The sequence below is a fragment of the Mastacembelus armatus genome, chromosome 8, assembly GCF_900324485.2.
Source record: "Mastacembelus armatus chromosome 8, fMasArm1.2, whole genome shotgun sequence".
Classification (NCBI taxonomy): Eukaryota; Metazoa; Chordata; class Actinopteri; order Synbranchiformes; family Mastacembelidae; genus Mastacembelus; species Mastacembelus armatus.
In genome coordinates this window covers 10,963,549-10,977,491 of record NC_046640.1, presented here as the reverse complement: position 1 = coordinate 10,977,491, position 13,943 = coordinate 10,963,549, and the positions used below count along the sequence as shown (strand labels likewise).

The 13,943-nt window shown below is 41.7% G+C and overlaps 1 protein-coding gene across 3 annotated transcripts in view; it reads left to right on the top strand.

Annotated features, from left to right (window-relative positions):
* The window catches only part of znf385c (zinc finger protein 385C), a 105,448-nt gene that overhangs the window by 80,316 nt on the left and 11,189 nt on the right, over nucleotides 1-13,943 (top strand). For all 3 annotated transcript variants that reach the window (XM_026325369.1, XM_026325370.1, XM_026325368.1), the window contains exons 3-4: nucleotides 2,977-3,119; nucleotides 9,959-10,069. In XM_026325369.1, the coding sequence (XP_026181154.1) occupies nucleotides 2,977-3,119; nucleotides 9,959-10,069 (254 nt within the window). The remainder of the gene's footprint in view (nucleotides 1-2,976; nucleotides 3,120-9,958; nucleotides 10,070-13,943) is intronic.

The following is a 13,943-nucleotide window of genomic DNA, read 5'->3' as shown; positions in this document are numbered from 1 at the left end:
GATATGCAGAGCACAGTGGGCGGGGTGGGGGTATTTAGATGTGAGAAAGGCAATTTGTCAGAAACCTAAGGGAGCACTGGAGTGATGACAAGAGAATTACAGTAGAAGGCTGAAGGGTTGAACTCAGACTCACTGTGTTTGCCTCTATATCTTAGAAACCATTATTTTCTCAGACGAGCAAGTAGAAAATAATTGAAGAATTGATGTTTGAATTCTACAGCTCAGATGCACCACACTGCACAAATATGCACACATCCCAGTAGATGTGATGTGACGGTGGCTGTTGTGTAACCAAGCCCAGTGAGTCATGAGAGGGAGGAATGCGTTGTTGTGACGGTTGGAGGAGGAGGCTTGCCTGGGGAAGCACTGGCGGAGACAGAGTCAGCTTCGTTAGCAAAGTCATCCAGGAGAGAGAGAAAAGGAGGATGGACATTTGGTTTCAGGCCTTGCCTCAACTGTCAGTGGTTGTCTGGACCCTGGACCACAAGTGAGGCGTAAATAAATCTGAGCGTGGACGCAGACATGACAGAAAGCGCAAATGTGCACATAACCACATACATATGTGCATAAGTAACAGTGTGCAGACACTCACAAAACATTAAACGAGTGGAAAATAATGTCAAAGAAGGAGGTTATCTGGGCCTGTAATAAACCAGCCATTCTTACACACACACACACATAAAAACTTCAGTCAGTAATATATGTTTTTTAGCCTTAACGATTAGAATCCTAGAATCACACATAATATGTGCCGGTGTAAATTTATACCTTGTTTGATTTAGTGTGGGCTCGACCTTCCTCGTGGTGACTCCTCCCAGCCATGTAAATCACTGAATTTTATTGTGACCACTTGATTTAAGGTTAGGCCAAGTCTCCTAGAAATGAATGTAAGTAAATGTGAAGTCCCCACAGTGATTGAAAACATGAATGTGTGTGTGTGTGTAGCGTATATTGTGTGACTACGTTTATATTGACTTCCCCCTCGCCCCGGGAGCTATTTGTTTTCAGAGGTGCGTAGGCAGTTCTGTTTGTATGCATTTTTGTGCGTGCGTGATACTCATCTAGTATAGGCGAGCTGAGACCACGCACTCCTTCTCTCGCTGCTGTACATGCCTGGATTCAGGATGCGCCTCCGTGGCAGCGTTATCATCCAAAGAGGCAAACAACCAGCCCCTGATTTAATAAGCTGCCTTGGGAGTCACAGAGAGATGGGGAAGCACTATCAGCTGATAACTGTCCTCCCTACAAGCCCAGCTTTTCCTCTGATAGCCCTGCCAAGAGAAGAATTCAGCTTCTCCTCAATTTCTGTGCCTGTCTGTTGTGTGTGTGTGTGTGTGTTTTTTTGTTGTGTGTGACTGATCCCCGCTGGCTGCTTCCCATGTGTCTGTAGGCTGTGTCCGTCCTGTGCTGCCTCTCTCTGGGTGTCAGACAAACAGCAGAGGAAAGCCCACACATGGCAAAGGCAGGCTTGAGACCAGCACTGAGGAGCATATGTTCGAAGCTTCAGTCTTTCAGCCTCCTCATCCACCAATCGCGCACACGCACACACACGCACACACACACACGCACACACACACACACACACACACACACACACGCACGGCTGCCAATCTTGCAAAGCCACAGAAAACCATGGACCAGGCTACTGACAGATTCCCCATCTATCACTTCACACAGCCCATACATCAGCATCATCATTATACCGCAACCTTGAAACCAACCCTGAGAAAAAAAATACTACTATGATGCTACAACAAAGAGAAATCAACACAACATTTCACAGAGCATCCTTTGTGCTTTAGTCTGACAGTTCCTGTTTAATTTGTTCATTGTGGTGGCTTTGTAACCATATTTGAGAAGTCTTTAGAATGCCTCTATAGTTCAACCAGCCCATACTGTTGTTCTAGGAATTATGTTCAGAGCCAAGTGTGTCCTTTCTGTAACAAGGCAGAAAATAAAAGTGAGACAGTGTATGGATACATAGTGTGCTTGGATTTCATGTGTGAGACTAATTTATAAAGCGTTTCACTTAATGTAGCTAATAACTAATGAAGAGTATTGTCTTTGGTTATAATGCATGGCTGAGGAAAATTGACACTGCTGCTGTGTTTTCAGTGTTTTCCCTTCTTTCATCCTCTGTGCTACTTTTTGACCAACCTTTTGTATTTTTACGATGCACTGTAGTATTGTAAGGTCAGTGATTGCTTTTTTTTTTTCTTTAGTGCGTTATGCCTCACATGCACACAATCATCTCTCAGTGTACATTATGTGTGTGTTGCACTGGGGCTCACATGGTGGGAATAGTTTGGCGTGGCCGTGGTGACCAGCAGCTGACACCGATGATTGATCCTGGTGCTGGGATAAGTGCCTGCACACCACTGAGCCGGCCACTGAAACGCAGCCAGGCGGAAAATTAGAAATCTCTTCATCCCTGCTCCATTTGAAATCCGATATCTCCCATCTTTCCCTCGCACAGGCACCTTTCCTCAGCCAATAAATCAGTAATTAAATGATGCGTTAGTGTGTGTGCGTGTGCGTGTGTGCGTGTGTGTGTGTGTGTGTGTGTGTGTGTGTGTGTGTGTGTGTGTGTGTGTGTGTGTGTGTGTGTGCGCGTATGTACATGAGTAGAACTAGTAAAATTGTCCATCCCCCTCAAACATGTGCGCCTCCTATTGTCCGTATAAAAACAGAGCTATCACACACTTCAACGTACACACATTGCATTGTCCCAGATAATTGTACATGTGCGCTCACAAGCACATGCATACACACATATTTAAGCTGTAAAATGTGTGTTGCGTGTCAGCTGGAGGTGTAATGATGCCTTTGGTAACAAATAAATCAAAGTCAGGCCTCCTCTGAGTGCTGCACCTGACCTCTTGGAAGCCATCACTGCAGTTCTGCTCATACAATCAAACTGGGATAAAATATCCCTTGTGTTAACGTTTCTAACTTCTGCCTTTTTGTGTTGTCCAGGTACATCAGCCCAGGGCAGCCCCCTCCTGGCGTCCCTTCCTGTTCCAGGACGGCCTCTGCAGCCTCACCTCGACCTCAAACACCTCCTGCCCTTCAGACTCAATGGATCCTCCCCTCTCAGCCTTTTCCCTAACTTTAATACAGTGAGTTTGATGACTAATACCATGAAAATAGTAATTACATAAATCAATGTGGAATCAATTATTGTACAATTTTATCAACAAGCAGCATCAACAATAACAGAGGTGTCCAACAGAGGTCAAAATAATACCTCAGTAGATAGATGCAGCAGAAATATTATCTGAAGAAATGACTCATCTCCCTACAGAAAAACACTGAAATTATACTGTTTTGTAACATGTTTTTTTTTTTTGAGCTTGAGAAAAAAAAAAATCTTTTAACATTTTGTCTTGTCTTATCCTGTACACTCTTTGAAAAATACAAGGTAGGAAGAATGAAAGTGAAGAATCTTAGCAGCTGGCAGAATAACACTTATTCAGTGGTTTTGATTAGAGAACAACCTTCAGCAGCTGCATTGCCATCACTTTGTACTAGGAGACAGTAATACCATACATTTTATAGGTCAGGGTGGCGATCAAAATACTTTATAAATTTGGTGTGAATGTTCCATCTCATGTTGGTTGACTGGGTTTGTATTAGTGGGTGGTATAAAGAAAGATGGTAAAAAAATTGTGCCCTTATTGCTCGCCACCCTGTTAATCACAATATCACTGTTTTCACTGCCAGATCTCAGCCTCATGTTTAGTGCAGAGGCATTACTTTGGGCTTGGGGTGCTAATCTTTATTCACACTGTTTTTTTACCTCTCAGCATTGCTGTTGCCACCTCAGTATCAGCATCTCTCAGAAGACGCTGTTATTACTTTGTTTTAAACGTCAGCAGCAAGCTGATCGACTTTCAAGCAGCTCTGATGCTTACTTTGCCTCAGTGCCTGGAATGAAAAAGCTTGTATCTTTGATCCTTTACTTACCAGTGCTATACCTATTGTCATTGTGTGTGTGTGTGTGTGTGTGTGTGTGTGTGTGTGTGTGTGTGTGTGTCACCTCTGATTTCTTTGATCCTAGTTTTAAACTCTGTATGTAAATGCATGCATGGTGGTGTGTGTTCACTTTCGTCATCACACACTCTGAACCCGTCTTCGGTTCTGTGGTCTGTAAATGAAACGTTCTCTCTAGGATACACTGGAACACACACTTTTTCAAACTAATGTCGAAAAAAGATGGATGACGGAGGGATATATCTGGCTGCCTGGTTCTTACAATGGAAGAGAAGGTGGATGAGACATAAACACGTGCTGTGTATGTATGTTGGGGGTCTCCAACCAGTTATGTGGAAAGTAGAGTTTATTCATTTGTTCTGCCGCCCACTGCCTTGGGTCATGGGGGTCACCTATATTAGCCTGTGGAGGATTGTGCATGCCTAGCAGTGAAGGCAGCATGGAAAACATTCACCCCCCTAACACCCTCATGTATTTATATTAGTGGTGGTGGCAGTAGGGCAGGTCTCCAGTCAGTGTTTTGTCTGTATTTTGCTTTAGGTGGGAAAATTGTTCTTTCTATTTTCAACCCAATGTCTGTACCTCAGAATTCTGTTCAGTCTTAGAGATAAAATTCAGCAGATGCTTCCTATACCTGCAATAAATGAATCTTTTACTACAGTAGCTCTTGAATCATCTGTAGGACCTCAGTTATGTTTAGACTGCTTCTCTCCTATAGATCTCTCTGAATTTACATCAGTAGTTGCTTCATCGAAATCATCAACGTGTCTCTTGGACCCCATCCCGACTAGACTGCTTAAAGGCACCCTGCCATTAATGAACTCATCTTTATTGGACTTGGTAAATTTATCTCTAGTATCAGGCTACGTACCACAGGCCTTTAAGACTGCAGTAATCAAACCTTTACTCAAAAAGCCTAGTCTTGATCCAGGTGTCTTGGCTAATTATAGACCAATATCCAACCTGCCATTTATTTCTAAAATCCTAGAAAAAGCTGTTGCTAAGCAGCTATCAGACCACTTACACAGGAATGAACTATTTGAAGATTTCCAATCAGGATTTAGAGCACATCATAGTACAGAAACAGCACTGTTGAAAGTTACCAACGATCTTCTCTTAGCCTCAGATAATGGACTTGTTTCGATACTTGTCCTCCTAGACCTTAGTGCAGCATTCGACACCATTGACCACAACATCTTATTACAGAGACTGGAGCATGTGATTGGTATCAGAGGAACAGCGTTAAAGTGGTTCCAATCCTATTTATCGGACAGATTCCAGTTTGTTCATGTCCATGATGAACCTTCCACACGAACAAAAGTTAGTTATGGAGTTCCACAAGGTTCTGTGCTAGGACCGATTCTGTTCACCCTGTACATGCTTCCTTTAGGATATATCATTAGGAAGCACTCTATTAATTACCACTGCTATGCGGATGACACTCAGTTATATCTATCTATTAAACCTGTTAACACAAACCAGTTAACCAGACTTCAAGCCTGTCTAACTGACATAAAGGCTTGGATGACCAGTAACTTTTTACTTTTAAACTTGGAGAAAACAGAAGTCATTATATTTGGGCCTAAAAATCTCAGAAATAACTTTTCTAAAATTATAGCTACTCTAGATGGCATAGCCCTGGCCTCCAGCACTACTGTAAAAAACCTTGGAGTTATTTTTGACCAGGACATGTCCTTTAACTCACACATAAAACAAATTTCTAGAACTGCATTCTTTCACCTGCGCAACATTTCCAAAATTAGGAACATCCTGTCTCAAAATGATGCAGAAAAACTAGTCCATGCGTTTGTTTCCTCAAGGCTAGATTACTGTAACTCATTACTATCTGGATGTCCTAATATCTTAATAAAAAGCCTCCAATTAATCCAGAATGCCGCAGCCAGAGTCCTGACAGGAACTAGCAAGAGAGATCATATTTCTCCTATATTGGCTTCTCTTCATTGGCTCCCTGTAAAATATAGAATAGAATTTAAAATCCTTCTTCTCACATACAAATCCCTTCATAATCAAGCTCCTTCATACCTTAAAGACCTCATAGTACCATATTATCCCAATAGACCACTTCGCTCTCAGAGTGCAGGCCTACTTGTGGTTCCCAGAGTTCTCAAAAGCAGAATGGGAGGCAGAGCCTTTAGCTATCAAGCTCCTCTCCTGTGGAACCAGCTCTCAGCCTGGGTTCAGGAGGCAGACACTCTCTGTACTTTTAAGGCTAGGCTTAAAACCTTCCTCTTTGACAAAGCATATAGTTAGGGCTGGCTTCAGGCAACCCTGAACCATCCCTTAGTTAGTTATGCTGCTATAGGCCTAGACTGCCCGAGGACCATCGGTGCACTGAGCTCCCCTACCCTACCCCCCCCCCCCCCCCTTCTCTCCCACCTCATGTATATTCCACCATTGAATGTTACTAACCTTGTGCTCTCTCTCTCCCCTAGTTTGTGCTCTCTCCCTCCCTCTCTCTCTCTCTCTCTCTCTCTGTACCTTCTGCAGGTGTCCCTGGTCCTGGAGCTGTTTATCGCTGATGTGCAGTTACTGGCCCCACCAACTTGCAGTGTCTATTTGTTGTTTATTTTTGCTGTTCTTTTCTCTCTGCTCTATCCACTCACCCCAACCGGTCGAGGCAGATGGCCGCCCAAACTGAGCCCGGTTCTGCTGGAGGTTTTTTTCTTCCGTTAAAGGGAGTTTTTTCCTCTCCACTGTCGCCAAGTGCTTGCTCATAAGGGAATTGTTGGGTTTTTAGTTTTAGTTTTTGTAAAGTGCCTTGAGATGATTTGTATTGTGATTTGGCGCTATACAAATAAAATTGAATTGAATTGAATTGAATTGATAAAAATTATTTATGTCAACCCACAGCTAATATTTAGTTTTTAAAATATGGTTTTATTTTTGCACATTAGAAAAAAATATTCATATTAGTATGTTTTTGTATAAGAAAACTAGATTAGTAACATATCAACAAGCTAGTATATAGGAAATCATATTTACAGAGTTGCAATGATATTTATTCAGCCACTGTTAAGTAGAGTATGAGGTGGAATCTACCACAACCAGAATGCAGAAATTATGATAACCACCAAAATAACATCAAATCAGTGTCGCTTTAGTCCCGGGAGGAAATGATTAGCCTCCATAACACACAGTCTGACAGCGCAGCTGTGGCATTAATCACAAAGTCCATTCAACAGGGAGCCCGAGGTTCTCTTAGTGTTGATAAGGCACACGTTGTCCTGGGCATGTGCAGGGGGGAAGATGAATGCACCTGTCTCCAAAACTAAATATCCTCCAGTTCCTCTGGTGTCCCTTTTTACATCCTCCCCCCGCTCTTGTGTGTATGTGTGTGTGTGTGTGTGTGTGGTGTGTGTCCCTGTCTTGCTACCTTCCTTGAAACCCCATCATGGGCTCAGCCGCCTGGTGCAAGATAAGTTCTGTCTGCACTAGGATGGCAGGGGAGGACAAGGGATTGGGACAAAAGACGCATTTATAGCAGTCGGTTAAGGAGAGCTGAAGACAGACAATGGGCGCATTCTTCAGTTTCTAAAACAAATAGCTGTGTGCAGCCTGCCCTGCTAAGGTGGACAGAGGGAAGCAGGAGTGGGAGAGCTAGGTTTCCGTGGTCAGGCTTCAGCTGGTGAAGGGAAAAGTCAGCTGCTCCCAGGTTTGAGTTGTGTAGAAGAGGCCAAACTAAAACAACAAAGACAGCCCTGTGGGAGAGGTGTACCCCCAACATGGAGGTTTCAGTGTCAGGTGTGTTTATATTCCCTCTCACAACTGGCTTTGAGGAATCTGTAGTGAACAGCCTCCACTCTTCCTGGGATGGCAGCTGCCTTAGACATGGCACAACTATGCTACAGAAAGACCTGATATTGTCCAGGCTTGTGTTTTAGAAGAACATCAAGGTAGAGTACAATCCTCTCTACAATCAATACACCAACACCCTTTAATCTGGGGCTGTCAACAGTGCTGTCAGTGTGGTTCCAGTGAAGGTGGTGATCCAACTCTGTGCTCTCCTGAGCCATCCTCTCCCATGTAAAGAATGAACTGGACCAGGCCTTCTGCCAGCCCGGGGAGAGATCCAAGGTGATTGTTATGTATGATACCGCGCTGAAGGCAGCTGCAGTGAAATCAGCTGTCATTGTGGAATGCGGACCGTCTAATGAAGCCTCAGATTTCACCCTGCTGTTTATAGTATGCTGTTCTGGGACTCTCTACAGTCTTTTCACACACAGTTAAAACTGTATTAGTCCCTAATACAGTTCCATCTCCAGAAACACTTCTCTGTGGGCTGCAGTGACTCATAATGTATTAGACAGATTGCAATGAACTCTAACTCTATTAAAAATATGAGCTGTAGCAAGGCTTATACCAACAGGGCAAGACCAGCATGTTAAGAATAACCTTATTTATGAGACACAACAGGGCTAAAGCTGGATTTGTATCTCCCTCTAGATACCTATAACCTACTGTAGGTTTTGATTTATAGTTGAGCATCAGATTTCACCCATTCACAGTAGATTAACATCGCAGCTCTCGACACATGTACTAGAATTGTGCATAATGAGGCTGTATTGTATTTCAATTACACTCCCCGGAGTAAAAGTGTTTACATTATTCCATTTAGTGTGTGATACAGAGCAAAGGTTTGGGTACACACAGACTTATAGAAGTGGAGTATCATCCAGTTAAGTGATATAGTTTCACCATATCTCATTACTGAAAAGAATCTCAAATAAGATATGCTCACCACGTGGTAGCTCTGTTACATCTCAACAGCATTGTTGAAACAGCAGCGATCACTTACATCCAGCAGATGTCTCAATACTCCTTGAATTTACAGAAAACTCTGGGTGAATGAAAATGCCATCTCTGAAAACTTGCATCATATTTTCATTTTTATGTCAGCAAGAACAATTTTTGAGATATAATTTCAGTTCTGTTAGTATTGCTATGCTAGACACCTGGCATCATGCCCCACCTCTCTCAATACACCAGGTTGTGGCCCCATGATGTCTGGGTGTTACCATCTGCCATCTGATACTCTGTCAAACACCATTTACCTGGCTTGTTTAGTCTTGGCCTCACTGGTCAAGATTTGTCTTTCTTGTATATTTTGTTTTTTTGTTATGTCTATCCTGTCTCTCTGTTCCTCCTGCTAACTAACTGAATTGATGGACCATTTCTTGTACTTGTGCCTGGAATATTTAAGTGCCTCTATACTATACATGCACACACACACACACACACACGTATATATATTTACATCTCACACTAGTGACCACTTGACAAAATTAGTCATTATAGTCATTATATATATACACACACGCTATATATGGGCTCTGATATCAGAAAACTTATGCACAAAGCTCACACTTTGTCCTTGGTATGAGAAAACTGAGGTATTCCTCTCACAACACAGAGTCATGCTAATTCACTGAAGGAAGTTTTCATTTGTTCCAGATTCATGTGGAAAACCTGCTCAGCTATTTTAGACGCACACTCCCCGTTAGTCCCTGCTTTATCGTTTTAATTTTTATTTATGGTTTTTTTTTTTTTCTCGATACACTATGATTATCATGTGAGGCACATCTTCTCTTCATGCCCTCTGTTGTATGCAGCAGGGTTCAGACGGTGGCACTGCTGAATCAGAAATGGGTTACGTTTTGATAACAACATTATCATGTTATCTGTGATGTTCAGGATAGTCTAGGATTTATTTTGCTATTTTTGAACTTCCCCATCTGCAATATTCCTGATTTTCAATGAACATTTTTGGAGACGTTTTATATACTTTTGTACTGTGTTACAGTTGTCTCTCATTCTGTTATCCCAATAAGTACTATCTTTACTACCACAGTTACTACTGTTACCTGTATTTCTCAGTGTCTAATGAAATTTATTTTGTTTTAGAAAGTAATGTTGTTTACATTGGTCTTTTGTTTCTGTCCCTCAGATGGACCCTGTCCAGAAGGCAGTGATCAACCACACATTTGGTGTCCCTCAGCCCCTCAAGAAAAAACAGATTATCTCCTGCAACATTTGCCACCTGCGCTTTAACTCAACGGTAAGAAAAGTGTCAGTGGCTTTGGTGTTTATGAGAAAGACAGAGACGTTTTTGGACAATCAGAGAGGAAAAAAAGAGACTGTTCATGTCAGACTGTGTATTTTAAAACATAAAAGCAATTTATAACAAAAAATAAGTCTTGCCTCAGAGAACAACATCTCTTTGATTTGTGCTACTTGAATATTGAACTACCATAATTTACACAATTGCCTCTGCTCTTATGAACCTCAGTGACTCATGTATTTGTGTTCATGCACACAACTAAACTGAGTACACTGAGTAGCTTCTTATTTGAAAACAAGCTATAACCAACGTCAGTACACCTTTCACCTGTGAGATTGGATTAATTTACTTTTAAAAATATTTCCTATGTCCATCTTTATTTTTGATGACTGCTTCAATCCTCCTGAACGTGCATGACAACATTCTTGCACAAATCTATGCTGAGATGTTTTGCCGTTCCTCTTCTTCAGATGATGCTTTATAGCTGCTCTTTGCTGGAGGGGTTTCTTTGCTCTTCCTTTTGCTTTAAAATTCTCCTGAGGTGCTCTATTGGATTTAGGGCACATTCTCGGCCAGGTCATATTTTGAGACAGAGCCATTTTTTCATTCAATATGTGGGTATACAATCTTGCATTTATAGCATCATTTATAAATGTCATCGCCCTTACACTTTCTGCACTCGTGTGACCCCACATTAGGACACTCCTACTACCATATTTCTTGCCACTACTCTCTGATAGTCCTGGCCAGGCCAATCCCCAACATCCTGGGCCCCATTTATTCTAAACTCTAATTGGTTTTATCTGATTAAATAACATCAAATCCATCCATCCATTATCTATACCCACTTATTCCTATTTAGGGTCACGGGGATCTGCTGGAGCCTATCCCTGCTCTCTGGGACAGGTCACCAGTCCATCACAGGGCCACATAGAGACAAACAACCTCACACACTCACACTCACTCCTATGGGCAATTTAGAGTCACCAATCAACCTGACATACATGTTTTTGGACTGTGGGAGGAAACCAGAGTACCTGGAGAAAACCCACACAAGCACAGGGAGAACATGCAAACTCCACTCAGAAAGGCCCCTGATGGGTTTCTAACGACGACCCTTCTTGCTGTGAGGCCACAGTGCCAACCACTCATCCACCATGCTGCCCCTGATTAAATAACATGCTTCCCAAATTTGTAATCACTAGGTAAGTTAGTTTTATCTTTCAATTTTACATTTTATGAGCAACAACTGTCTAGACACCGTCCGTCCACTGTTTGATCAGCCACTGAAACACGTGATTTGTACTCAATGGAAGTCACAGGTGCAGTTTTGTTGCAGTGGTCACTGAGTCACTCACCTTTATTGCACTGATCTGATTAGTATTTTCTGTGTAATCCATCTAAACTGTTGTTGAAAATATTTGAGATCAAATACCTAAAATTACCCAAAAATAATAATACAACATTATTGATGTCTTTCATAAAAATTTTAAATTGTTAAATATTTAGAGACTCGGGACACAGGGGTGCATTCACTTTTTTATACGTTGTCTGAGGGATTCCACTGCAGGCAGAGCTGCCATTTATCAGTAAAGAGCAGAAACAATCAACAGCCCCAGCAGGAAGCACCATTCTCAGCTCCTCGTTGCATTTCTCCCGTCCTTCCCACCACCACACTTACAGTACAAATACACACATGCATTCTGTACACATGTGAACATTCACACTTGAGCACACACAAAGACAAATATCCCATGACATTTCATGCATATCCACATAAACAAACAGATAATAATCCAGAAAAGCCTTAAGACATCTGGACACACAAACACAGGCACACACTTCCTTTTGGACTCCATCTTCAAAGATGGGCTGAGGCACAGGAGACAGGGAGCTGAGGGGGAAGAGGAGATGCAGACGTACTCTTCACACACCAGAGCAAATCCCATTGCCTGCCTACACACACTGACTTAAAGAGGCATGTTGGGTCTGACTGTAGCTTTATCTGTCTCTCTGAGAGCATGAATACTTTCCTAACACTTCAATGCACCTCCTTAGAGTTTGCTCAGATATTATTCCAAGTTATCCTTATGCTTTATGCTCAAAGGGGAAATAAGTAAGCTCCCTCTGCTCTGCTCAATTTAACATAATTTAACTTTAAAGAACAACTAAACACCACCTGGAATCTTGTTTTTTGGTGATCGGCCTCTCACAGTGATGAACAGTGTGTTTAGGGTGTGACACTCTGGGAAAAAAAAGCTAGATGTTGTTTGACTTTTGTTCGCTACTGATTTCCCACAGCGATCATTAGAACTTGTAGATACTCCTTTAATATTTATGCAGTAATTGTGCAGAAAGTAATTATCGTCTAATAATGTTTATATATAATGTTTCTATATAACATTATAATGTCATATAATCATATAATGTTTTTGTCATATAATGTTATTGGACCTTGGCTCGAACATTCATATTTAATTTTTAGTTCAGTGTGTGCTAGTATCTATCATCCTGAAACAGTGGTGTTGAAATACTGTATGCTAATAGGACTATAGAATATGAAAGCATTGGAAGAAATGTGTCATTTTATGTCTTTCTACTTCTTCATCATATAAAATTTTTACATTGTCATAATATAATAGAACATAATTGGGCTTGATGTATTTATAGCACTGTGCAGCAAAAAATATCACAGACACAACTGTGACTTGCAGTTGTAGGAAAAGAGTACCAGTAAAAGTATTTCTTTTTTTTTTTTTTTCCTCCATCCAGTAATGTCAGTGACTTGAGGGGAGAACTGTGCAGTTCTCTTCATCAACCTCTACAATCAAAAGAGGCAGCTCACTGATTGTTAAATTAAGCAAACCAACTGGCAGATTCACTTTTTTATGTCTTTTTTATTATTTTTGCTACAAGCAAGTCATTATTGAGAGCGTGCATTCGGCCTCATTTTGGAGCTGTGAGGAAATGATTCCAAATGTTTCACACCCACTAAACATATGTCTATCCACCAGATATAGTCCAGTGTTTACTTTTAGCCTGGGGATTTCTTAATCACTGGACACTCATGAATCCCTTCGAAGAGCTCTGTATATCTCCGCAGTCCTGATTACTGGGTGGGCATGTGAAAACCAAAGCTCATTTCACACCTTGTCCCACTGCCTCCAGTGAAACTCAATCAGATGGAGAAACTGGTGGTGGGGAAGGCACTAGCTGAATTTGTCACATCACGCTAATCTCTGAAGCCTTTTCATGGCTGATCACTCACACGTTGTGCTGAAGTATTCGAGTTGCTTACAGATGCTTTGACAGCCGCATTATTTATAGGCCGCCACTATATCATTAGGCTTGCTAATGTGGAGTGTACTTGTTTAACTCTATAACCAGACTGCTGGTGTTTACATAGAGCTAACACATGAGATTGATTGTGTGTGTGTGTGTGTGTGTGTGTGTGTGTGTGTGTGTGTGTGTGTGTGTGTGTGTGTGTGTGTGTGTGTGTGTGTGTGTGTGTGTGTGCGCGCCTATAACGTTGTATCTCTGCACCTATACAGAGCAGACAGTGAGCTTTTTGTTGTTGTTTATGGGAGTAAATGTACTGTTGTACTTTAGGTAATAAAAGAAGTTCACATTCCACTCTTTATGAAAACATCTTAGGGTTTTCATTCTCTTAGTTATTTCTGCATGAATTAATTCCCCACTTAGGAGTCCTTCAAGGAAAGGTCCAGTCTCTCTACTGAAGTTACTTGGTGCCAGAGGATTTGCATGATTTAAAACTGGATCTTGGAAGAACGCTTTGCAGTCTTGGAGGAACAACTACTCCTTACCTTGCTCCGCCTCAAAATATGCACCCTCTGGGAAATAAAAAAGCTAT